The sequence below is a fragment of the Acartia tonsa genome, chromosome 2 (genome assembly GCF_053477335.1).
Source record: "Acartia tonsa isolate MP-2025a chromosome 2, ASM5347733v1, whole genome shotgun sequence".
NCBI lineage: Eukaryota > Metazoa > Arthropoda > Copepoda > Calanoida > Acartiidae > Acartia > Acartia tonsa.
The window spans coordinates 41,970,853-41,997,419 of NC_137261.1; the positions used below are offsets into that span (position 1 = coordinate 41,970,853).

Sequence of the window (26,567 nt, forward strand, 5' to 3'; positions counted from 1 at the left end):
TATTTGCAGCAAAGTAATTTTCTACAATTGTCTTATCCCCATTCGTGGAAAAAAATCTAGACAATACCATTTATCATTTGTTCTGTTAAGGGAAGAAAGCATATCATTTATGAATAAATATTAATACTATAGTGATACAGAGATATTGCAATGTGTTATCAATTCCTTGAGGTCAAATCCTGATTTATTTATTAGGTTATTGCACAGAGATGATCTAGAAAATTGTAGGTTTTTAAACCATGCAGTTATCCAGTTATCCTTATATAAAAGTAACATGATCTCTATCTGTATGTCTGGGTGTACCGAAAGATCTCGCTAACCGCTGAACCGATATGGTACTTCTTTACGGGATAGCTTCCCATATGTCCTGAAATTATTTTTGCTTTTTCTTTTTAAATCTAAAATAAAAAAAAGTGGGTTGACGAAGCCAAATCTCCTTCCCCTCAAGTGCCCTAGAAGCCTCTAGGGGCATATCCGATAGTGCGCTAAAGGCTATGAAACCAACAGAAGCACTAAACTATAGAGAATGTTATACCTCTCAAAATTGCATAATAGCTTCAAGCTTTACTTACACTCAAACTTTCAGATTTACACACATCAAACTTTACTTGATTGTATGTACAGTATTTTAATCACAAAATCTTTTATTACGAGAATATTTAAATACAAGAATTTATTACATGATAGGGTTGGCCTTTTTTTAAGGTAAAGTGCCTAAAAAATTTAAAAATACATGTTTGTTCTTTAGGGAATGAAGAATAAATTGTATATTGAGTGTAGAAAAGATGCAATCAGTAAAATATTTCTTTCTAAAATTGGCTTAAATAAAATTATGCCTCTTGTACACGCTTTACTACATTAAGGAAATGTTTGAAATATATGATATTTTGTGCTGCATGAAGAGCAATATGGTTTCAATGTACATCTTGGTAAAGCTTAAATTATAAAACCAGAGTTTTATCTCCTACCCTATAAAACTAGTTTACCTAACTTCTCAATATTTACCTAACAGGATGACAAAATTGCCCCAATTTGGAAAATTGCAAAAATATGGTTAGAGAATAGAGGTTGGTTTAAAGGTTTGAAACAAAGTAAAAGTTCATATGTGCATTTTTGTAAATTCCTAATAATTTACACATTTAAGAACATATCTCAATGATTCTTTGGCATTAACAAGTTTTTTTTTCATTGACTGGAATCCTAGTAATTTAGAAGAAGTTTGAATTGCCAAAAGACAATTTTTATACTTCTCAAAAATAAAAACTTTTCTTGCTCTAATGGCCAATATGTCTTTTTGCAGCATAGAAGGGTTAAGTAATTCAGTCTACACGAATTAATTTACACAAAATTGCTCAATTTAAAATAGCAGACGTTTTTTGGATTAGGTAACTGTGCAGATAAATTTACATCACAACTTTTTAAAATAAATAAATCTTTTTTCTTAAGTACATTTATTGTATTTTATTAGAAAAAGCAAAAGTACCTACCATATTTAATTGTTATTTTATTTTTTAAATATAAAATTATTACAAAATGATTAAAATACCTAATTAATAAATGGTAAACAAATTTAGCAAACAAAACTAATAAGAGTGCGAAAATAATGGATTTAGTAAATGAATTATTTTACAATTTGTATTTTATTAAATGTTAAGAGAAAAAATTGAGCTTATAACACAATATTATGCAACAAATTCAAAGCTCCTCTCTTTCAGACTTGTTGGACATTGTTGGCAGTACAATATCAATCTCTTCTCCATCCTCTTCAGAATCCTCCTCACCTAGATCATCAGAGTCCATTGCTGCCATCACATCTTCCATTGACCGCACAAAATTCCATTCACCATCTTCAACATCAGGAAGTTCAAAATCAAGATTTCCAAGGTCATCATCATCCACTTCTCCTTCACTGGCCACAGTTTTAACATCTTCCTTGCTTTCTTTCATAACATCCTTCTCGTCATCTTCTTCTTCTTTGAGATCTTCATCTGACATACCTGCAAGAACATCATCCATAGATCTCATAAAATTCCATTCAATATCATCACCCTCTTTAACAACACCTATGTCATCAGTATCAGTTTCATCATCATAATCATAATCAGGATAATCTTCAATATCTCCCATATCCTCGTCTCCCTCTAATTCTTCAAAATCAAATTCAGGCATTTTCTAAAAAGATTACTTAAAGTTTTCATTGCTAAAACGAAAAAATGTTTTTTTTATTTTCAAACAAACAAAAAATATGTTTAAGTTTGGTTACCTCTTGTTCTCCAGTTTCAACAAACTTCACCAAATCTTCAAGCGTTCTTGGACCTTTGTTAATAAATTAATTATTTAGAATTATTTCTTTATCATAGTTTAAAGATATTATTGTGATACAAAATTTTAGCAACCTACAGTCAAAAGCAAGATGCATTGACTATCTTTTAGTTTCCCTGATTTAAAATTGAATTGTAATCTGACATAAATTTTATAAAACATAAGGATAGCTTTAGTCAAAAGTGTGGTCGATGAGACGTAAAGCTCATAAATGAATAACTGTATTTACCCATATAGTCAACAATTTGTTTGTCCTTCTTGAACATTTTCAATGTTGGAAATCCATTGATTTCAACACTCTCCACATCATTTTCAACACCATCAATTTTAGCAATGACAACATCCTTACTTAAAAACAAAAAAAAAACATATAAATATTTTTCTTAAACTTTTGGATACATTTTCAAAAATGATAATAAAATAAAATTACTTGTCTAGAAAATGTTCTGCCAAAGAATCCCAAATTGGTTCCAGTTGTTTACAATGACCTAAAAGTAGATAAATCATTAATTAATTAGTAAATTTTTTTAAAATTGCTCTATATACCAAAACTTTAAATTTGCTTATGAGAAAGTAAACAACAATGTATATTTGTACAATATAATCTAAACTAAGAAGTTATAACCACAATAAACAATATTGCCAAATAGTTTTATGTTATTCTTGCTTTAAACTAAAATTAAGGGAGATTTCCCTTCTCTTAATTTATTTTCTTTTAGCATCTAAATATTTGTTACATTTTTTTCCTAACTTTTAATTTTTTTGTTATAATTAAAACCTTTATATGATTATAGGTAATCATGGCACTAAAACCTTGCATTATTGCTTTTTTTGTGATTTAGTGCAAATTATGTTTTAAAATATAATTAGACTTGTTATCAACAACACTTTAAGCTACGGTTTTCGAAATTTCATATTATTGATAGTTAATATTTTAGGACTCAATATTTGGAGTTAGGTTACTCTAACCTGTAACCTTTTATTTTCAACTTTATTTAACAAAAAAATCTAATTAAAAAGCCATTTTGTTGTTGCTCCTATTATTCCCCTATCCCATTACATTCCCTCAACATTTCTGTTGATATATGTAATTGTGACTTTCTTGATTTATTCAATAATCAAGAAATCTCCCCTCACCCTTTCAGCGCCTTTTGTGTTCGTATAAAGTAACAAATAAAGCAATATGTTTGCTTTCAATAAAAATAATATTGAAAGAAAATTGCTTCAAATGTAATATTTCTGTAATTCCAACAACATTCTACTTTTTTAACGTGTATGAAACTGTAGATAAGATAAGTATCGTGACACTTTTAATGGTACTAGCAGCTGCGCCCCAAGCATTTTGGTGGTCTGAATTAAAAGTGATAATGAGGTTTCTGAAAAATAGCACAATACCATCATAAGGCATAAATACTAAAATAAAAAAGACTAAAATATCCCAGAACCATTTTGAAGCTTCCCTGAAATTGAAAACTCAATTGGTTCAACAGTTATTAAAATTTAAAGCTTCATAAAGAGGTAATGAAAAAAATATGTACCTGCAGGTGCCCCTTCTACTTCCTATTTTAAGAAAAATTTAGGGGATTTTTTTGGGGGGGGGTGGAGGGTTGGGGGTGTCCCATCCCCCAAGAAAATAGCCTAAAACCACCACAGGACCAGTAGGTATATTCCCAGAAGAGTAGAATCCGATCGGTTCAGTGGTTACCGAGATGGGATGGACGGACAGACAGACGGACAGTCGTACAGACATCATTCTACTTTGTATTATAGATTACCCATTTAATTTCGGCATTAGATAATACCAAAGATGGCGCAATATTTGATTGTTGACTTAATTGTAGCTACATTAACATATGATCCAATATATTTGCAATATATACTGAAAAGATTCTATATTTTAAATCAAGTTAAATATTAAGCTAGACTATAAGAACATATAAGAAACAAACCACATTTGAGGGATTTAATTAATCTCTTATCCTGGGTAACTTGTCATCCAGATAAACAATTTCATCATTTATCAAATTCATTTCTTCAGCATTTACATTAAATGCTGGTTAGGAAAATTAAATTTTAGAAATAGAATAGTTTTCCTTATGTGAGGCATGTAAAGGAAGCTAAAATAAGGCTGCACAACTTGTCTCTTACCTATCTAGGCCTGGCCTAGGCTCTGTATAAATAAAGATCATAGAGAAGGGTTTGGGGGGGAGCTGGTAGAGGTCAGAAGTCAACTATGCAAACCCTAAATTTTAATCTTAGTAAAAGTAAAACATCTTATTATCTTATTTAATCACTATTTTTCTTGAGTGTGTTTAGTTAACATCCCAAACTGGATGATATAAATAAAACAAATTATTTAAAGCTTTGCTTGAAAGTATAATTGTATTAGTTCAGTGGTCAGCAAACCATCATATTAAAGCCAATTATTTTAGTAATGGAATTTTATATAATTTTTTTTTAAAGAGATCAGAAGAGAAAGGCTGGCTGCCAAAAGCAAAATCATTACTTTGTGAAAAGTTTTGATAGATGAGAAATTTTTCCTTTTATACACTTTTTAAAACTAAAGGCTGTTTCAAAATATAAAAGTTTCACAGGTAACACACTTGTTTTTTATCAAAAACAGCTTTTTTTATTTCTGTGATTCTAACTCTTAAAAGTATTCTTAAAGTAACAAATACATGTATGTAATTCATGAATTGGATGTACTTTAGTATCCAAATATTTTTTATTTATGCTAATAGTAACACTAAAGTAGGGGAAGGCCTTGGTCCAAAACAAGTGCTAATTATCATGGACAGTTAGAAATTCCACACAAAGGTCGTGCAATCAAAGAGTTAGTTGGCTGTTGGGTGTTAAATAACGTAACACCCCGGGTATATAGACAGAAAATGAGATATTGAGCTCCCCTTATTTATCATTCGTTGTTGAATCTGACGTTAGAGTGTCATGCCTCGCCCGGAAGGTAATTTAACAGTAACAGTAACGCTATTTTTTTTATTTATTAAAATATAACAAAAATTATCGAGGAAATAAAATCCTTAGAAATAATCACCTCTTTTAAAATACTTGGTCTAAAATATTTTCTAAATAAAAATTAATTTCACGTTTTTAGACTGTTTAGGATGATTAAACAAACCTATCATGAAAAAAAATAATTACTCACCGCACCAAGGAGCATAGAATTTGACAAACACATCCTAGAAATAAAAAAGTTATGTTTTTTTCCAAAAGAAGCTAAGCTATTAAAACGAATAATAGGAAAGTTAAAGAAAAACTGAAAAATGAAACGTTTTCGAATCAGAATAAATTTAAAGCCAAATTAACATTCTGGCTTATGAAGTAACATACACACAACCAAAACGAGAGAATAGTAGAATAGCTTTACTGCAAAAAAAGAAGGTTTAATAATAGTTAATCTATCATAATTAAATTGTCGTCATTATTATTTTCTTATACAACTTTTAAGAGCTATTAAAATTTGAAATTTTCTCTTAACTTGTCAATAGCAAAAAATGTTATAAAACAATCTTTTAGGAAAATTTTGCAATATAAAGATTTTATTTTATAGAACCCTACATAAAATGAGTGAACTAACAGAGACAATAAATCAGAAAAGTAGTTTTAAAATATGACAACTACAGATTTTAATAAAGAGGAACACTAGAAACAAAGATTTGCATTATTAATATGTTTGGTATTTTGTTCATTTTACAGGGAAAGTTATTTGTAACCTATTCAAAAGTTCAAATTATAATATGAATAATAACACAATTTTCTACCTAGATTTCTTAAAACTTCTGTTCGGTTCATTAGTTCTAGGATCAAAGTTGTGTTTTCCTTATCTGTTTAGTAATTTTATTTCATAATAATTGTACCTAACCTATGCCAGCGCAAGCTTACATTTTATGTTAATTTTCTGTATAAATAGGTGCATAGTATTGAGATTCGACCTATTTTGATAATATCATATTCTATAAAAAAGGAATTTTCAGATTAAAACTCAAATATTAACTTAAACATTAACTTTTTCCATAAAATCAAATTATTTTTACAATAAAGTAACAGGATTTGAGTGTGTGTGTACCGAAGAATACATTATCATTCAAAAATATTTAAAAGGGCCGCTAGGCGGTGCCAGTTTTGTATAATCTTGAATAAAAAAGCTGTTCTTAAAATATACTAATTTCTCAACTTAGATAATTTAAAAGAAAACATTCTAAGTGCCCTCGAGACCTCTAACAGCGTAGCAGCTTGTTTAAAAATAAAGTATCTATTTTTTACAATAGGAAATAATTTTGTATACCGTATTTAATAAGTTACGATTATTAATTGATTATGATAAAACAATATAGCAAATACCTACAATATAATGATGCCTGTTAAGCAACAAATAACCTCCCCCTTTTATTTTAAATTGTATAAAAAGTAGGGCAAGGATTTTTTTCCTCCTATGCATAACCGAACCTAAACTGACCTAAAGTAAAAAACAATCAAATGAAAACTACCTCCCCATTATTTTCAATTTGACTTGGAGGGGGGGGGAGGTTATTTTATATATTTTGCTATGTTTTAGTTAAAAATCTAAAAAGTAATATAACAACTCAGATTTCTGCATGAAATTCTGAAAGTTATCTGAAAAACTTAAGTTTAAACTGATATTACTAATCACCAATTGAGAACTTATCCAAAATTTCACTAAAATCTAAAAACCATTATAGATAAATTATTAGAAAATTGAAATCTGGCAGATTAAAAGAAAAGGTGTAAAAATGATTGTTTAAATTTCAAAAATCTACCAAAAACTAGGACAAGTTTGAACTGATATCACCAATTACCAATTAAGAGTTTATGCAGAGCAAAAAAAACTGTGGAAGCAAATAAAATGTGCAATGTTGTTACTTTAATGGCTTCTGCAAACTTTTCAAGTGTTCACTTAATCCCTCAATTTATTTAACTCTGAAATAGCCTAAATTTCAATGAAATTGTAATGAATTCGCAAAGATAATTCAAAGAACTAGGAAATAAAACAAAAAGTGATAATTGATTAGGAGAAGAACTTTTTCCCATTAGATTATGATATAATATTAAGGAGGAGCTACTATATTTGGTTGACGGAAATTTTTTAGAAAGTAATTATTCAAATAAAACAAAGCCCCTCAAATAAAACATATGTCTATTTTTAGGCTTTAAGTTTGGCACTAACAATGCAACTTTTGCTATTATTTAAGGTTTTAAAAACTGTTATGTGTGAACATAGACACTGCCTACTTTGATTTTATTAGATTCTTTTTTTTGCACAGGAAATTTTCAAGTGAGAATGGTGAGAAGAGGATATTGCATTACTGGAAGCGGTTTTAGAAAGCTTAATGAACCAAAATAACAGCAGAATGTAGTAATGTTTAATCCTCTTATTGTAATATTATTCTACTTTCATTTTAAAACTTTAGAAACTGCCTAAACTCTTGATACTAGGCAATAATAGAAAACAAACAATACTTTCTTTCTAATTTTAAATTCATTTATTAGATATTCTGAATTTTAAAAAGAATTACAGATAAATAAGATTATAGCAAAACTTCACTTGATCTACTGAAATTCTTTCTTTAACATGTAACAGGGTGCTTTACTTTAAAGTAATAGCGGTCACAGAAACCCTATAGCACTTCGAGGTAAACCGCCGTTAAAGGTCACATAAAATCTAACCTTTGTGTTGTCAAACACGACATCATGGAAGTTTGAAGCGACAAGAACTTTGACTGGATTAGCATCCCAATCTGCAGGTAGAGTACCTGCACAATGTTTTTATTTTAAATACAAAAAAACAGGGATCGCAACATCTTGTAAGCTATATCAACAAATAAGTCAATTATTGAGTGAGGTACTTAAAAAACAGAATGATCTAGAACACATTGTTTTTATTTATTATTTCAGAACCAAACTATTCAACCAATTATTCTAATTTGTTAAAAGAGTAATTTGGTTTATTACCATAGAGGGTGTTATAATTATTAATGCAAGCCAAAATTGTTTCCATGGTTGAGAATTCAAAATTAAAGTAAGCAAGGCACGGGCTAACAAAAATGGTTTTAATCTTACAATTGTACATCTTATATCCGCGGAAAGCCGTTTATAAAACGATGTAATAGATAAATATTTTTTAATCTTAGAACAGGTTCTAATCCAGTAGATATTAATCGATTTGGAAGCCATGCGTGAAAATCCATACCTGATCTCAGCTTTGGTGAAATTCTCTTATTAATAAGATCATCCACAAAAGTGTCCAAGTTATCTTTTGTAAAGTCCTAAAGATTAAAACATTATTTATTGAAATAAATTCACCAGCAATTTGTATTTCTAGTTTTAAAGAACAAATAAATTAGATAGTATAAAAGGAAAACATGTTTAAGTGTTTTTATTGTACTTCCATTATATATTTAAAAATGTTCTAAAAATCAAGTCTTTAATAAGAGAACATAATTCACTGAAATTGAAAAACGACTTGAAAAGATTTTCTTGTTATATAGTAATACTTAAAGTGGAATATTCTAAGCAATAAAAATATACAACTTACCTTATTTTCAGGGATGTATTTTGCGGCTTTATCAAGTTGATATGCTGCAAACAAGGGAATCGCTTCATTCTAGAACAAGGAGAAGGTTACAAATTTTCAATATGCAGGGTTATTCACATGAAAATAAATGGGTATACCTTATATGTATTGTGACCCCCTAAAATATATTTGGGTATATTCCCTTTCGTTTTATCCTAAGAGTAAATTTAGATTATTCTCGGGGGGGGGGGGGGGGTTAACTAACCTCTTTACCCATGAATTGAATCATAATATACTAATTGAAAGCAACACTGAAATATAAGGCAGTTAAAAGATGACAAAAAGTTTGTGGATTGAAATAAATATAGTTTACTCGTTCTCTTGTTTTTTTTACAATATATTTCATGTAAAATACTTCCAGGGAATCTTTAGATTTAAAATTTTATTTACAGTTAAACTTTATCCGACGCAGCAATTTTAAGGTGTAACCAATGAAATTTCCTACCTTTTAAAGAAAAAAAACGGCATTGTGGAGCATAATTAAATAAAAAAATAAAATAAAGATTGATTATTGTGATATTGCGTAAGCGTAATACATATGTATTGTTACAATACAACATGTTTGTAACATGTATGCTGACTTTCGACTTTTGGTCTTTTGGCTGTAAATTATACTGGTACCCAAAGTTTTAATAACACGTTCTATAATTAATTGACTACAAAAGTTTTGGGAATTTACGATTGAGTAGAACAAACTAATAGTATCCAAACTTTTTAATTATGATAATTAATAAAATCTTCATGAGTAGAAAATTGGGGATGTCTTATCCCTTAATAGCCCTGGGAAATATAGGTTATAATAATACAAACCAAATTATTTTTATTTGAGATTTAGTTATCTAAAATATCTAAAACGTGTTCTATATTGTAAAGGAACAAATAAACAAATAATAAAAGCAATGCATAGTAAGAAATGGTAGTACAAACAGTCAGGCATAGCTGAAGATTTATATTGAATCATTTTACAGTTCATGTAGCTGTGTTTAGTGCCCTAGGAAAATGGGGATAGATGTCACCGTTTTTGGCCTTCCTTTCTATTGACGTCATAGTAGAGGGAAATAGAAAGGGAAGGGGGAAAGAAACCCCCTAGAAAAGAGATTGGGTAATAATATAAGGTATTTCCTGACGTCAATACATAAGGAAAAAGGATAAGAGGATGAATACTCACCCCAATTTCATTGTAAAATATTACTTCCCCCCTACTAAAATAATTTGTCTGCTATTTATCTAAACCGTCCGCGGCTTTTTGCATCTTAATCATAACCTATTCTATATATGTAAAAAAAAATAAAAAAAATTTTATCTTATTAATTATTATTATTTTTCTGTAATTTGTTATGTTTTAAAAAAAAATTAAAGAAAATATTTAAAATACAATTTGATTTAGAATCTTAAAAAACAAACAGCCGCGGACGGTCTTAGTGCAGCAGAAAAGTATGTTTCGCCTAGTTTAAAAATAGGAGGGTTCACCTTTTATGATCAAAAATTTATTTTTTTTCAAATTAGCCTAAATGTAATATTTAAATCTAATTAACATGATAAAACTTTTAAATGTTTACTAATAAAAAATTAATAGTTTAGCTCTCAGCCACCAGGTTCGCTAGTTGTCTACTTCAAAGACATACATTAAAACTAAGGCTAAATATTAAATAAAAAATTTCATAAATGAATAATCTAAATAAGTGAATAATCTGTAATGCTATCTATGTTCTTTCTCAGACAATACTCGTTTTTACAATATTTTTAACATTTTCAAGTGATGTTATTTACCCCTCAGGGTTTGGCCCTTTAGTGACAAAAATCCAAAACAAGAAAAATACAGGCAAAATAAAAATTGATGAACGCTTTGATATTCTAGTTCTATATCCAAAGCTAGATGGCACTGAAAAACTGATTATTATAATTTACAATCAAATGTTCATATTAAATTTGTAAAAACGTTTATTTATTAAAAAATATAATTTAGATAGACTGCAATATAAATCTTATAAGCTGATAATGAGTGTTATAATTAAAGTCAGTAGCAAAGTCATGAAAAATTAATAATAATAATTTTATATTCTATCATTAGGTTTCATCAGAATGGATGATAATTCAAAATATTTCTATATCATCCCTTAAAAATTAGATTTATGCTTCAAACAGCAACTATAATTGTCTTGAAATTATATTTAATTTTAAGATATTCCCATTTTGAAAAGTGGTGGAATAACATTAAAAATTCAGCGCGGCAATTGCTCAATATAGGCCTCTAGGCCCACTGCCTATTTTAGTCCTTCAAATACCTCGATTTCTCTCTTTTATTATTTTCTCTATGCGTCAATAGAATAGGTAGGCTAGAAAAAGTGAAATATATCCCCATTTTGCACGGGCACGATAGACAGTTACCAATCTATTCATTATAGTTTACCCTGAAAAACGGCTTTTTTTATTTGCCAAGTTCGAAATGATATAAATAATGTTTTCCATGATACAAAAAGCCAAAGGTATCTAATATACCCAACTGTTGACCATGCATTTATTTTGTCTATCCCCAAGAGTTTCATTTCTCTTACGAGGTTATACAATACACAAAAAAAATCTTATTGTATAATATTGTAAGGTTCGAAAAGATCTTGCTAGAAACTGCACCGATTGAGTTTTCCATTCTAAGAAAGCTTCACATTTTTTCCGGCATGGTTTCAATCAAGATTTTATTTTCAAATTTAAGTCTTTGCATGGTTAAATATCCTAACTTTTCTAGATGATAATGGGCGCAGCACATAGTGTCTATAAAATGTATCAATGTTTTTATTGTTTATTGTTTAGCGTGCTTTGTAAAGAAAATTCTCAAATTATAAATAAAATGATGATAGCTTTTTAAAAGAATATCATATCCTTTAATGTTTTAGCTCAAATGTCAAAAAAAATTATGTTTAAAAAAACAAATAAAATATTTATTTTGCTTTCTATCTATTTAAAATACCTGTAATCCCAAAAGTTGAAGAACACCATTAGATTCCTCTCCAGTAGCTTCAATGTGAATAAAGACGACATCCTTGATATACTTTCTCGCTACACCAATTGCCTGAATATTATGAAATTAGAGGATTTTTTCAAGGTAATTTATTTCAATTCTTTTTTTTCTTGGTTCTCTGGTGACTTATTATCAGCACCGTTATCTTTCCCAATATTGGTGTGGAAATGTATAGAACAAAAGACTTTTCATTTATAGAGCTAGAAAGGATAATATTTTTTAAAGGCATAAAGCTCTTGTTTATCAAGCAAGTCCCAGAAATTTTAGCGGATAGACAAACAGATATGTCCGATTAAACCTTGAAAAATAAAGTTAACAGATTTAAGTTATCAATATAGCATTCCTATAAAACTACCAAAGTTTTTCACAAAATAACAATATTTAAAAACAGAAAAATATTAAGTAGTGATTAAGTCACTATGTAACGCATATTTTCCTGACTATAAGCTACCCGAAGAGCTTGATAATTTCCTCCAAAAAGGCAATAACCTACCCTTGACCTAGAAGCTTCACTGTAAAAAATTACCATATTAGTCCAGAGGTTAGTGAGATCTACAGATAGAAAGACACAAAACAGACAGACACTCTGTTCTTTTTTGTATAATTTCAAACACTTTTTATGACTAAAACAATAAGATATATCACATTTTCGAATAAAAACAAAAAAAATTCAAAAATTTAATTTATTTGTTGTTTTGTCTAAACATTGAAAAGTTTTGGGATTTCGACATAAAGAGATTGTCAACACTTATGTTCACAGAAACAACAAAACTTTTTTGTTGGTTTTGGTACCTTTCAACATTTTAAATGTTATCATTTGTAGAAAATTGGCATGTTTTTTAGGTTTTTAAAGATTAATTTTGTTTGTCAAATTTCTTGATATTCTTTTATATATTACTTGCTTAGTGGCTAACGTTTATTAGGTTATTTAAAGTTTATATTCTTCTTTACTACTAAATATTTATACTATCGGCTGAGCCTGCAGCCAGTAAAGGCTCAGCCGATATTAAAAAAATCAAAATTTTAGAACAATCGGTCCAGTTGTCCAGTTTATGCCTAACACCTTCAACAAAAACAACCAAAAAACGACCCTTCCTTATTTTATTAACAATTTTGTTTCAAAATAATGTGGGTATAGTGCTCTGCAAGATTTTTAATACATACATATGAGTCTTGTTGTTTAGTATAATAACATTAGTCGAAAATAAAATAAATAATAATTTTATACATATGTTTTTTTGTCGTAATTAATGAAACATAAAACTGTGTAAAATATTGCAAAAATGAAAATTATTATAGTTTTTCTGTGCCTAATAATTACACAGTAAACAAATATTGACTTTACTCGCTTCATTTATCAAAAGTATTAGAACAATGTGTTATACAGCGTGTTTTATAAACTTAAAATTTTCTTTGTGATGTTTAAGTAGAATTATGTGCATAAGTAGCGTAGCTGAATCTAGCAAAAACTTTTTTTTTGGGGGGGAAAAGTGTAGTGGCGTACAGAAGGTGGGTATAGAAGGGTGTTAACACCACCCAAGTATTGAAAAAGCATGTCTTTCTCTTTTTCTTAATGTCTTAATTGTTACCCACCCAGAGGATAAATCGCCACTGGTTAAAACAATATAAAGCAAATCATATAATCACCAAACATTTTATTTATTGGTTTTTACAAGCGGTCTGGCCTACTTTAAATAGAAAAAAAATGGGCTGCATTTCTAAATAATGGTAACTGTTTCAATATGCATGACCTTAAGAAATAAAGACAGTTTGACTTCTGAATAACATTTAATAATGAAAGTTATCTATAATACAAAGTAGAACGATGTCTGTCCGTCCGTCTGTCTGTCTGTCCGTCCCTTAAGATCTCAGTAACCACTAAACAGATCGGATTCTACTCTTCAGGGAATATACCTACTGGTCCTGTGGTAGTTTTAGGCTCTTTTCTTGGGGGGTGGGTCACCCCCAACCCCCCCCCTAAAAAAAAAAAAAAAAAATCCCCCCTCCAATTTTTTCTTCATTTTTTTTCTTGCGCAGGTACCTATTTCTCCACAATGTTTTTTTCTTATGGGGAAGTTAGTGCACATAAGACTACTGGAGGCAGCACCATTAGTACATACTTTTTTTACACCTCTATGGGCAAAGCCCCTAGAGGCTAGGTGCGAAGCCGCTAGTTACTTATAAGAGACTAGTTTGTTTTTCCTAAGCCTCTAGTTGAAGAGGGGAGAGCAGTATGAGAGGTCAACCCAAGATTACTGAAATGTACAACCAATTAGGACTAGCATTTTTCGAGATCTTTAGCTTCAGACTAAACACTTTACTACTTTATGAAATAGAGATCACTAGACCACATGACGTGGTATCTATAAAAACCACACACACGCATTAGTAATATTTAAGAGTTTAAAATACAAAAAAGAAAAAAACAAGGATGACAACATCCATAAGTAGCGAAGCACAAAAAATCGTAGATGGGAATACGTACAGGTAGATTTAAAAGGTTTTTACTAAAATCAAGAATAGATTTATTGGATAAAATAAATATGAAACCTTGTTTTATTTTGTATGATGACGATGGTCAAAGAAAATTATAAGATGCTCATAACAATGGGAAAAATTATAAGATGCTCATAACAATGGGAAAAATTATAAGATGCTCATAACAATGGGAAAAATTATTTTGATACTGATATCCCATAAAAGTTTGAAAATTGGATCAAAATAAACAAAGATCTTGGGAAATATTTAAAACATATAAAAATAGCCAAAAACCTGATAAAAGGCAGTCTGGCCGCCATGGTTGTTTTCTTAAAACGACAAAAAATTTAATTTTTAAATCCTTAAAAACTTTAAAAATTTGGAAAATCGGACCATATACACTGAAGATATGGAAAAAAGTGTTAAATATATTTATAATAGCCTAAAACCTGCCAAAAAGGCAGTCTGGCCGTCATGGTTATTTCCTTTAAAGACGGGAAATTTAATTTTGATAACTACAACTGAAAAATTTTTGAAAATCGGACTATAAACACTGAAGATATGGAGAAAAATGTTAAAAATATAAAAAAAACAGCCTAAAACCTGCTGAAAAGGCAGTCTGGCCGTCATGGTTGTCTTCTTTAAAAGACGGGAAATTTAATTTTGATATCTATAACTGAAAAAATTTTGAAAATCGGACCATACACTGAAGATATGGAGAAAAATGTGAAAAATAAAAAATATAGCCTAAAACCTGCTAAAAAGGCAGTCTGGCCTTCATGTTTGTCTCTTTAAACGACAGGAAATTTAATTTTTATATCTGTAACTGAAAAAATTTTGAAAATCGGACCATAAACACTGAAGATATGGAGAAAAATGTGAAAAATATAAAAATAGCCTAAAACCTGCTAAAAATCGGTCCGACCGCAAATGATGTTTTATAGTCAATTGTGCTCCTTATTAATGGGAATGTTGTCAAAAATTCAGCATTCTATCTTTTATAGGAGCTGAGTAAATCCCATTTCCCCCATAGCGTTACGGACTGACGGACTGACTGACGGACGGACGAACGGACGGACGGACAAAGTGAATTATAGAGTAGCTTCGCTACTAAAAAATACTGTGTAAATGGGAACGTATAAATCTTTGTATTGTTTTGCGCAATTATTTCTTATCCAGTGAGTTTATTTTACTATATTGTGGTATTATTTACTACTTACCATTTCGAGAAGATCAGCATGTTTAGCTTGGTCAACAATTAGTAGGATAAATAGTTGAATATCACCACCAAAAATATCATCGTTGTTTTCATCACTCAGTTCATAAATACTTGGACGACTTTTCTCCTATTTTTAGAGACTTGTTTACTATAATACAATTTTCACATACTTTTAAAAGTCAAGCAACTCAAAAAGTCTATTATTCAGTCAGTTCTCTAACCCCAGCCCTGGAAAGGTGTAGGAAAAATTTTCTTCACTATTACCCTCCCCCACCCTCATTCATAACACCGCCTATAACATTTTTTTTACCTTAAACTAGTTTTGTTTTCTTTAAATTTTCTAGGAGGGATAGAAAAATGAATCAATATGTAACTCCTACCTCTTTTTTTCTCTATCTATATGTATATTTCTTAATCAATCTATGTTAAAAGATCTAAATTGATAAATATATTTACGCATCTATGACTGTTTTCAATCTTATTTTTTGTGTCATTAGAGTCACGTGACAAATGCAAGAAATTTGGTTTCATCAAGTTTTCATAAATCTCTGTTCCTTAACAAAAGCAAGAATATCTTCTTTCCTAATTTCTCCATCATATCTCATCTCCTTTTCTTCAAAAGATCTGAGTACAATAATATTGGAATCTTGGGCTTTGTAATTTTTCCAAACAGACTTGTGCACATACACATAGGAACGCCTTTAGATAATCATTGTTTTTAATATTAATTTAACTTCAATACGTTATTTTTTCAATTTAAAAAAAGTTACTTCCATGATCGCAATAGGCACCTTTGAAAGGCATTGTTTATTTCAAAGAAAGGCATTAAAAATTACAATCGTGTATTGCTTTTCATAGAAAAGCTTTGCTTCAAATAGTCAAAAACAATGTTAACGTTCCTATCGTCAATATTGGCAGCGGATTTAAATGTAAGAGCATTGTCACTGTTTTCATCATTGAAAAATCCAGCAACAACAACTTTACTTTTAGTTACCAGTTCGTTCAGTTCTTCCAGTGATTTAACCTAAATTGAAGTTTTTAGTATTAAGTAGTTTTTCATATTCCATTAGATAGATGTGTGTCAGTCTTTGAGCTTTCAATTAAAGTGCTTGTTGAGCATCAGTAACCCACCCCCCCCCCCCCACAGTGGGTTTTTTGGCTGTTTTGGGGATTTTTTAACTTTATGAGTCACAAATACCAACAAAAGCTTATTTTATCTAAAAATAAAGTTAAAACCTTTCATATACAGGTTATAGCTTATGTAATATAACATATTATATACATATTATTGTGATTTTATATAAGAAAAATGTCTCTAGAACTAATCTACTCATATAGTTAAAAGTTCGAAATTTCTGAAATTATTCATATTAAAAAAAAATTATTTTAACATCGACTGAGACCTCAATTAAAACTTTTGGAGAGTTTTTAGGTGTATATGATTAATATACATAATATATTATTATAAGTTATCAATAAATAGTATACAGGGCTCGGCAGCTGCGCAACAGCTGTGACTAAACTGTAAATTTAAACCCATTTTGATGCTTTAAAAGATTTTTGATAAGAGGGATTGTTATACTTGGGTCAGGTTCAAACTTTCGGTTGATATTTAAAATTGTAAATGGTTTCCCTGAGGTATACAGGCTGCCGAGCCCTGCAAACATACACCATACAAAATAGGAAAAAAATGTGATGTTCTTCAAGATTTTATATGCATTCTCAATTCGATACTGATTTTAAGTAATGATGTTTATAGTAAAAATATTCTTATATTCTTCTGGAGTCCAGGGGCTTTTTATTTAAAGGGACAGCGAAGCGCTAGAAAAATAGCCTAAACCCATCCCAAGTCTTAAATTTGAGAATAAATTAGCATAAAACCAACACAGGATTAATTTAGAGAATCCAATCGGTTCAGTATTCACTGAGATCTTAATCTTTGGACAAAAAAATCTTACTACTTTATATTATAGCATATCTAAGAGTTTTTTAATGTATCGTGGTATTACTTATACAAAAGTTTTTTTTAAACTTCCTTGTTGATCGTTTTCTTTCAACTATCTGCTATTACTTATTAAATATGACTTTTTAAACATTAAAAAAAAATATAACATATGATATCAGTCCGTAACGCTATGGGGAAAATGTAATTTTAACAGCTAAAATATATGTGCATCTAATCTATACATTATCTTGTCCGTTTATCTGTCATGCTTCAAAAGAGTTTTTGCATATTATCTCTCTCTTTTTATGTTAAACAACTGCTCTATAACTCGAGTTGCCTTTTTGTTTATGCCAAGTTTTTTGGTGCTTTATTACTTATGGATGTTGATGGATCCTTATTATATTGTAAAATCTTTTTTAAAAGTGAAGCTTTTCTATAATTAGGGTCCGTCCGTACGTCTGTCAATCTGTTTGGAACAGATAACTTTTTTTCGTTAATATAGGCATGTTAGAATTGTCTTATCAAACTTATCATACTTTGCATGGTGATTCCTGTAGTAGTTACGTACGATTTAGAATGTGTAGCAACTCTATAATCATAACCATGGCAATTTTTAGCTGTTTTTAACAACAAGTTTTGTAATTATCCTGTAATTATTAAGTTTTTCAACAAATTTACTTACATTTCAGTTCAACTTTTATACATTTATGCTCTGATTATTTATGACAATCAATAAGTGGTAATGTTCGTTTTTCCCACCGTCTCAGAGCTTTGCTTTAATGGATGTTGTCATCCTTATTATTTTTAAATTTTAATAGTTGGATGGAAAATTTTAGTAATACAGTAAATGAAAGTGGATTTAGGGACTACTATAAATTTAGAAACCAAGGGCATTGAAAGGAAAGAACAATATAAATTAAGTATTTCAAACAAAGTTAAAACACAGACAGAAAAAAATAGTGGCTTAGAAATCAAATTTAATTTAAATGTTTCAGAAATACAGAAAGGAAGACATACGCACATTTATAAAAATTGAGCAGCTTTGTTACTAAAACTATTTCATAATAATCATTGTATATATGTTTTCAGTATATCCCATAAAATAAAGTACTAAGCTTTTTTTGTGTGTAGCGAAGAATCTCACTCACCACTGAACCGATATGGTTCTTTAGAGGGAAGCTTCTTATAGGATGGTTTTAGGCTATTTCATTTTTATAAATAAGCCTGGGTATTGTTTTAAGCTATTTTTTTGCCCTTCTATATCCCTTCGAATATCCTAGATGCTAGGGGCGCATTACCATCAATGAGGTAAATCTTTCCCCCCCCCCCCCATCAAAACAATCTGTCTATCTAAAATTACAGCGTAGCTTTTCTATAATTAGGGTCAGTCCGTACGTCCCTGCGTCTGTAACGTTAGCTTTTTCGTTAACTTAGGCATGTTAGAATTGTTCTATTGATTCCTGCATTAGTTCTGTACGATTTGGAAAGCGTATCAACCCTATAATCATTACCAGAATGTCAATACGTTTATATTGATTTTTAACTTATATTATAAGTACAATATTATAAGCGAAGCATCTCTATAATCAATTCCTAACAATGTCCGTTTACCCTTAAACAGTATTTTATATTTTAGAACTTTTGCAACAAATTTAGGCAAAATTTTGACAAGACTTATTTATATATATTTTACATATTCACGCTGTTTGTCTGTCACCCCTTTTCAGAGCTTTGCTTTTATGAATTTTGTCATCCTTGTTCAAGTATAAATCAACTGGTTGTCAGACCATTACCGATAGACTGAAGGACTTAGTAAATTATAATCTGGATGCTTCTTAGTATGGTAATAAAGTCTTTTAAATAGCAGCCGAGAAATTCACGTTTTCCCTAATAATGTTTCTAACGGACAGATGTACCGACAGACGGACGTATCATTTATAGAATAGCTTCACTATTAAAAGCGGAAAGGTAACTTTTAAAGATTAAATATGTGTGTTATTAAATTATATAAATTTTTAGTAGTTTGACTTCATAATGGTATTTAATTTATATTAATACAACTTCACAGTATCTATTTTCTAAGCTGGATTTCTCATTTGGGGCTACGAGGTGCCAAGAGTTATGAACTAATCTTGAATTATGAATACTTGAATTTAATCAGGGCCTAAATAACTTTTGGCACCTCGTAGCCCCAAGTGAGAAAAACCTTTAAACGTAAAAAATACATGTTATTTTAAGATGCAATATTAGGTGTTCTTGGATTTTAAATTACAGATTTATGACAACTTTTCTTATTTTTCTTTGCATTTTAAAGTAGAAACATCTGTATATATCAATGAAATATTGTTACATATCATTTAATCAGATTTTTACACCAATTTACTCTAGGAAAAAGTAGGAAAAGCAATGTATGATGATTTTAATGAAAAAATTCACTTTTTAAAAATATTCCTTTGACCACGTTCAGCAAAACGGCTGTATTTTGCCTAATTTTGTAGTATATAAAAAAATCTGTTGCATGGCAACTTTTGAATGGTAATACTAGCCCCTGGGACGTTTAACTCAAAATTGAGGAAATTTAAAAAATGACCAAAAATCCCACTGTGCCCCCCCCCCCCCCCAACAACCACTTTCCCCCCTTGATTTTTATTTATTTCAAACAATAGAGGGGGAGGGTATTAGTTCTCATCAAGGAAAAGGGAATGTGATTCTGACAAACAATTCTAAGTGAAAATTTCCCCTCAACCCATTTACCTTTTTCGACCCTTCTTACCCACTTCCCTTTCAGCTATACCCAACAAAAAAAATTAATTTTCGAAAATTTCAAATGGAATTAATTGGCTGAATAGAAGCCCCGGGTTCTCATTAACATGCTTTGTGTGAAAGCGCCGAAAAAGATCCTATTCTGTTTAGGATAACATTAAAATTAGACCTGTGTACAAGAAGGTCCCATTTTCTTTTCAATCCATTGAACAATAGACTCAGCTGTACGTCCTCCAGAATAATCAGAACTTTCACCATCCTGCATAAACTTCAGGGTAGGGAAACCTAGAGAAATATCTCATATGTTCAGGTTTTAATTCAGTTTTTATTTTCTTTAGTTTTTATCCACGTCAGTTTTTCACAATTTGTATTAATCTACTTGCACTTGTGTGCAAAAAAAATTCCAAACAGATGGATGTTTAGGAAAAGGTGTAGACATCCAGCTGAATGTTAAAGTTATAGTATCTAATTATCTTGAGCTTTACTTTAGTTGATGTTGTCATCCTTGTTAAAAATATTTAGGGGTTTAAATTGTATCGATAGTCAGATTTTTATAATTTGATATGCCACGTGTTTTTATTTTAGTGCAGACTTGATATAATTGATTATAATGATTAAGAAACACTTGCACATCAGATCTTCTTTTCCAATTAATAAAAATTACATATTATATTAAAGCAACTTTTTATCAATTTAAATTGACTACCAACAGAGGTCTATCAGAACAAACTAAATTTCGGTAGTTTTTTTATTATTTATGATGAACATATATGGTAATGTGAAAATAAGATATTTTCTCGTATTTATTCAAATCCGGTGGATAGGAACCGGTTCTCATCCATACGAAAAAACTATGTCTATCATCGTATTATATCCAGCTTTCTACGAATATAGAAATGTACAATCATTAGATTAAAAACAGTTTTTTTAGCCCGTGCCTTCGGCAACTCGGGGCTAAAAAAGCTAGTTTTAATCTTATAATTGTACATTCTAAATCCGCGGAAAGCGGTTTATAATACGATGAAAGAAATAACTATTCTAAACTATATTACTTCTAAACCGATTCTTTATATCCGCTGGATTAGAACAAGTTCTCGGCCATACTAAAACCATGTATAACATTAAATTACACACAGTGATAAGCTAAAGGGTGAGCAAAAAAATGCGTACCTTTTTAAATTTGAAATTGCGCGGCTTGTGTTAATAGTAGAAAAATGTTATGCATATCGTTAGAACCGCTATGAAGTCTTTTTTTAGGAAATGTAAAAACGATTCCTGTGCTACACATAGTTTAGGAGCTACGTGTTAAAATGTCCCAACTGACTTAAAACTTGACTTGCGAGTAAATTTTGGGACATTTTACCATCTGGCTCCTAAACTATGCGTAGCACAGGAACCGTATATTTCCAAAAAATACAGTTCATAGCGATTCTAACGGTATGCGTAACATTTTTCTACTATTAACACAAGCTGCGCAATTTAAAATTTAAAAATGTAGGCATCTCTTTTTGCCAAATATCTTCTCTAATGTTTAGTTATGTTTTAAAATTTACTCGCAAGTCAAGTTTTACATCAGTTGGGACATTTTAACACGTAGCTCCCTAACTATACGTAGCAGAGGAATCGTTCTTATATTTCCAAAAAATAGAGTTCAAAGCGGTTCTAACGATATGCATAACATTTTTCTACCATTAACACAGGCCGTGCAATTTGAATTTTAAAAATGTACGCATTTTTTTTTGCTCACCCTTTACTATGTGATAACTAACTATTATGACATTGCTGATTATTTCAATTACTTTCAGGATGGCGGCATAAATAGATTTTTACAGACAGATAAACAGGCATACACTTGAAATAAAATAAGACTAGTATCATACGTTGAATTTCAAATCTGGTGCCCAATTCTGACTCTACAGTCACGTCAATTTTAGCCAATTTTACTGGAGAATTTTGCTCCTTCAAAGTTTTGGCAGCTTTTTCATACTCAGGAGCCAAAGCCTTAAGAAAAGAATGAAATATTACTTAATTGATGAAAAGTTTGATGAATTTATGATTAACTTTTTGGTAATAATAATACACTTGTAGTTGATTGGTTCTTCTAGCGGCAAATACAGAAATTTAGAAATTCAAAGTTGTGTCATCAATTTTATTGCTTGTTTTATTCAAAGTTATCAAAAAAAGAAGAAGAAATACTTATTTTAGTTACCGTTGGGTAGTAAATGAAAGAAAAATAAATTTTTTAAATAACAAAATTATTAAATCTTTGCGTATCAGATTTATGTACTTTTTAAATGAAGTTTAAAACTGACCTTACAATGTCCACACCAAGGTGCATAGAACTCCATCAGGATTGGATTGTATTTTTTCAGAGCATCTTTATAGCATAGGTTTATACAATACAGCCATTAAAAAAAATATTTGACTTATGTTTTTGGTTAGATTTTCCAGTATAGCAACGAAACCAATTAATATCCGTTGGATTAGAACTTGTTCTCAACCATACTGAAAAATCATGTATCGCATCGTATTACAGACGATATGGCCGGTCGGGTCTAACAAAACTGGTTTTAATCTTATCATTTTTATTTTAATAATTCCCCTCCACCTTTCAAATTTCAATTTTGACACCCAAAATGAAAATCTGTCACAAAACCTTAAATCTGAAACTTTTTATTGTAAAACAGAAAAAAACATATATACAGAAATACTGATTTGCTGTACTGTATAATCACCATCAATATTATCTTTATTTAAAATTAAAACATTTTCTTCTTCTTTAATTTGTTCTGCTCTACTGAGCAACACACAATTTAATATCAAAGTTAGCACTAAAATTTCTCTCATTTTATCTGAAATTATAATGAAAAAAAACTTTAAATTTGAAATGAGTAACGAACATCTTTTTTTGTTAAATATAATTCAAGAAGAAGATTTGAAACCATTTAAGTCCATTATATCCTTGTCATCTAAGGCAGAGAATTACAGATCATATGATTGATGAACCGACGCATTAATTTTGTTATGAAAATATTATTACTTGGATGTTACACAAGATTTTCATGTTCTCTTATAACATTCCCAACTTTCACCCCCTTTACTCCATCCGCTATCCTCCTACTGGATGAACGAACTGACCAATAATTAACTGGTGTACATTACAAATTTGTTTTATTTAATACAATCAGGTTTGATAGGGGTATCGCTGCATTTAAGCCAAAAAATAACATTGCCAAGTACCAACTCACACAAATAAAAGCAAATATTTTTGATATATTTTGAATTATTGAGTTTCTTTATATGAAAAGATTTTTCTTAATAAACGTTCGATAAAAAAAAACTTTTTTGGAATATTAGAAACATTACTTAAAGCTTAAGCACAATAAAAAAGAACCTGCATATGGTGTTTTATTATATTGAGAATTGTATAAACGTTCTGCGGAATGCCTTTTATAAGGCCTAAAGTATTTGGCCTAAAATTCAATAAAGTCGGAGACATTTCAAATCAAATTCTACATTTTCAAATTTGATCATCGAATCCTACAATATGAAATATGACTCTCTCTGTCACTTTCCTACTTAATCATATTGAATAAAATAAATCCCCCCTTCTCCAAATTGTACATGTGGTTGTTAACAAACGGGCATGATTACAGAATAACTCAATATTAAACTCAAATCGAATATTAAGATAATATTAATACTAATCACTTACTTATGAAAAAAGTCTAACCATTACTAATCAGTTGATAAATATTAAAATGGGAGGGGTTGATGTTCTACTTGATCTTAAAAAAAGAAATTTCTTGTTGTTCGAGGAGAGGATATAAAACTGTTGATTAAATCCATTTAGGTATAGGACAATAGTAGATCAATTATCTTCCCTAGAATAATAGATCATTCGTAAAATTGTGCCTCATGTAGCTTGTATTTGAAGGGGAAAAAGGGGTTGTTAAGTAACCAAACCATCATTTCCCTTTCTACCAGATTTATTTGAAAATCGTACATATCTCATCCTATTATGTACATTGTACACATATGTACGAATCTCAAGTAATACATATTTCAAAGATTTTACCTATTAGAGATAATTTTTATATTAGACCTAATCAAAATTACACTTAAATATTTAAAAAAAAAAAACAATAATGACAACATCCATAAAAGCGAAACACAAGAAAAATTAGACTTATTGAACACAAACAATATCAGTGCGTTTAATATTGAAGAAACAGAAAATGTGTAGCTTATCTTTAAATTGCATAAAATATCTTGTACATTGTATTTTTAAAATAGCCTTGTCTTAAAAAAAAACAAGTTCTATTCTCATCTTTTAAATTTTTATATTTTACAAATGAAAGCTCTGTAAGAACTCTATTAAATGTATTTTTTGACTGAATATTCTATTTCAATAACGAAATAATATTAATCTTTTTGAGCTCTGCTTTTCTGACTCAAAAGATTTTTTTTTCAATTTAAGCCTCTAAGATTTGTACAGTTTGTCCTATATTTTTTTTTAACACAAGATATTATTGACATACAAGATAAGGGTGACAATATGCAGCAGCAGTGAAACTCATAGTTATAAATCGATTGATTTAAAAGACTAGAACGGACGGACCGAAAAAGTTATGAGGTAAATGATAGATTATAAGAAATTTTATCTGTATTTATAGCCAGCCCAATAAAATAACATTTCTCCTTCAGTATCCCCCCCCCCACACACGCATAATTTTTGACAGATGAAAGGAGAAATTAAGTCATATAGTAGGTCCTTATTTGTCAAAGGAATTGTCATAACAAAATTCCCAACCTCTATCTTAGACAGCAACCAAGAAAATAGTGTATTCAAATTATCTAAAAAGATTTCAGGGAGCTAGTCCAATCCTAAAAATATAACTATAATGCTTTGCAATTAAAAACCTAAATGTTAACGTAAATACACATATAGATCACAACTGTATTAATTAAAATTAAAACGTGTATTTATTCACACATTTAACTAATAAAGTTCCACGTTTAAAAAATGCAGTAATTATGTGAAAAATAAATAGATCTGGACACCTACTATTGGACAATTTTTTAATTAGTGTGATAACATTGCAGCAACTAATAATTATTACTGTATAAAATCACGCGGTATTATGGTATCCGCAGTGAAAGGACTAATAGCGGAGCCTTACATGAAAAAGGTCAAAGATTTTATTATTATAATTGTGCAATAAGAATACCAAAACATAAACTTAGAGAGTAATACATACGATAGTTGATCAATTTTTGCATTAACTGATTTTTATAATTTTTGATTTGTTGAGCCCAAATGAAAAATTCATCCTCCAAAAACTTCTAGGGGTTGAGAATATGTATTTTTCAAATTGAGTGTTAGCTTTTATAAAATATTTGTTGTTTTGTTTGAATAATATACTATTCGCATATTTTTACACCTGAAGCTAAACTAAAACACATGTGGTATTCAGTTTTGGAGTGCAGACAAAACTGGAACAAAATAAATAGTTCTTAATTAGCCAATAATATTAATCTTCAGGAGGTATTCTGTTCGAATCTCGGCCAGAATCACATATCAAGATTTTTTTAACCTAACCCCCTTCCCCACCAAAACAAACTTGACTAAACCGATCGAGTTCTCTCTTATAGGGAAGCTTCACAAAGGTCCCAAAATTGTTTAATTGCTATAATTAAGTTTTGGAATTATTTAAGGTTTTTTGCTGTCCCTCATTTTAATTGGCCTCCCAATGGCCTTAAGTAGGTTAAAAATAAACATTAGCTTGAATATATGTTCATATAATTTTTACTCATTTTAATTTAATTTTGCTAGAAGGGGGATTTTATATATATATATATGTTACAGGAAGGAAAAAATCATAAATCAAACGAGGACGGTAAAATCCAATGCATTATCTTTATACAATTATATGTTTTTGTTATTATGAAGCTTTTCTACAATCGTGGTCATTGTTCATAACTTAAACATGTATGTATACGTTCTTCATTTTGCTGTGCTAATGCAAGTTTAAAACATTTTGCTCTATACGTAAAATTACAATAGAAATGGAATTGAATTTTAATATTTTCTGTTGAATATGTTAATACAATATTTTTTGGTTGATTTAACATGCATGTCTTTCAGAAAGCAAAATTTTTACGACCAATTATTATGTATTTTTTTGTTCAAATTTCATGATAAAATTTTGTT

The 26,567-nt window shown here is 29.6% G+C and overlaps 1 protein-coding gene across 1 annotated transcript; it reads right to left on the minus strand.

The window, feature by feature from the left end:
* Window positions 1-1,433: 1,433 nt before the first annotated feature.
* LOC145311889 (protein disulfide-isomerase-like) lies at window positions 1,434-23,201 on the minus strand. The gene is made up of 16 exons (XM_080150920.1): window positions 23,089-23,201; window positions 22,666-22,730; window positions 22,234-22,354; window positions 20,523-20,638; window positions 16,544-16,669; window positions 16,198-16,343; window positions 15,647-15,770; window positions 11,898-11,999; window positions 8,894-8,962; window positions 8,549-8,624; window positions 8,026-8,111; window positions 5,486-5,519; window positions 2,753-2,810; window positions 2,552-2,670; window positions 2,264-2,316; window positions 1,434-2,172 (listed from the first exon to the last, which is right to left on the minus strand). Exons 1-16 carry the CDS (start codon window positions 23,198-23,200, stop codon window positions 1,696-1,698), a joined length of 1,884 nt encoding a protein of 627 aa, XP_080007046.1. The 5' UTR covers window position 23,201; the 3' UTR covers window positions 1,434-1,695.
* Between the last annotated feature and the right edge of the window lie 3,366 nt (window positions 23,202-26,567).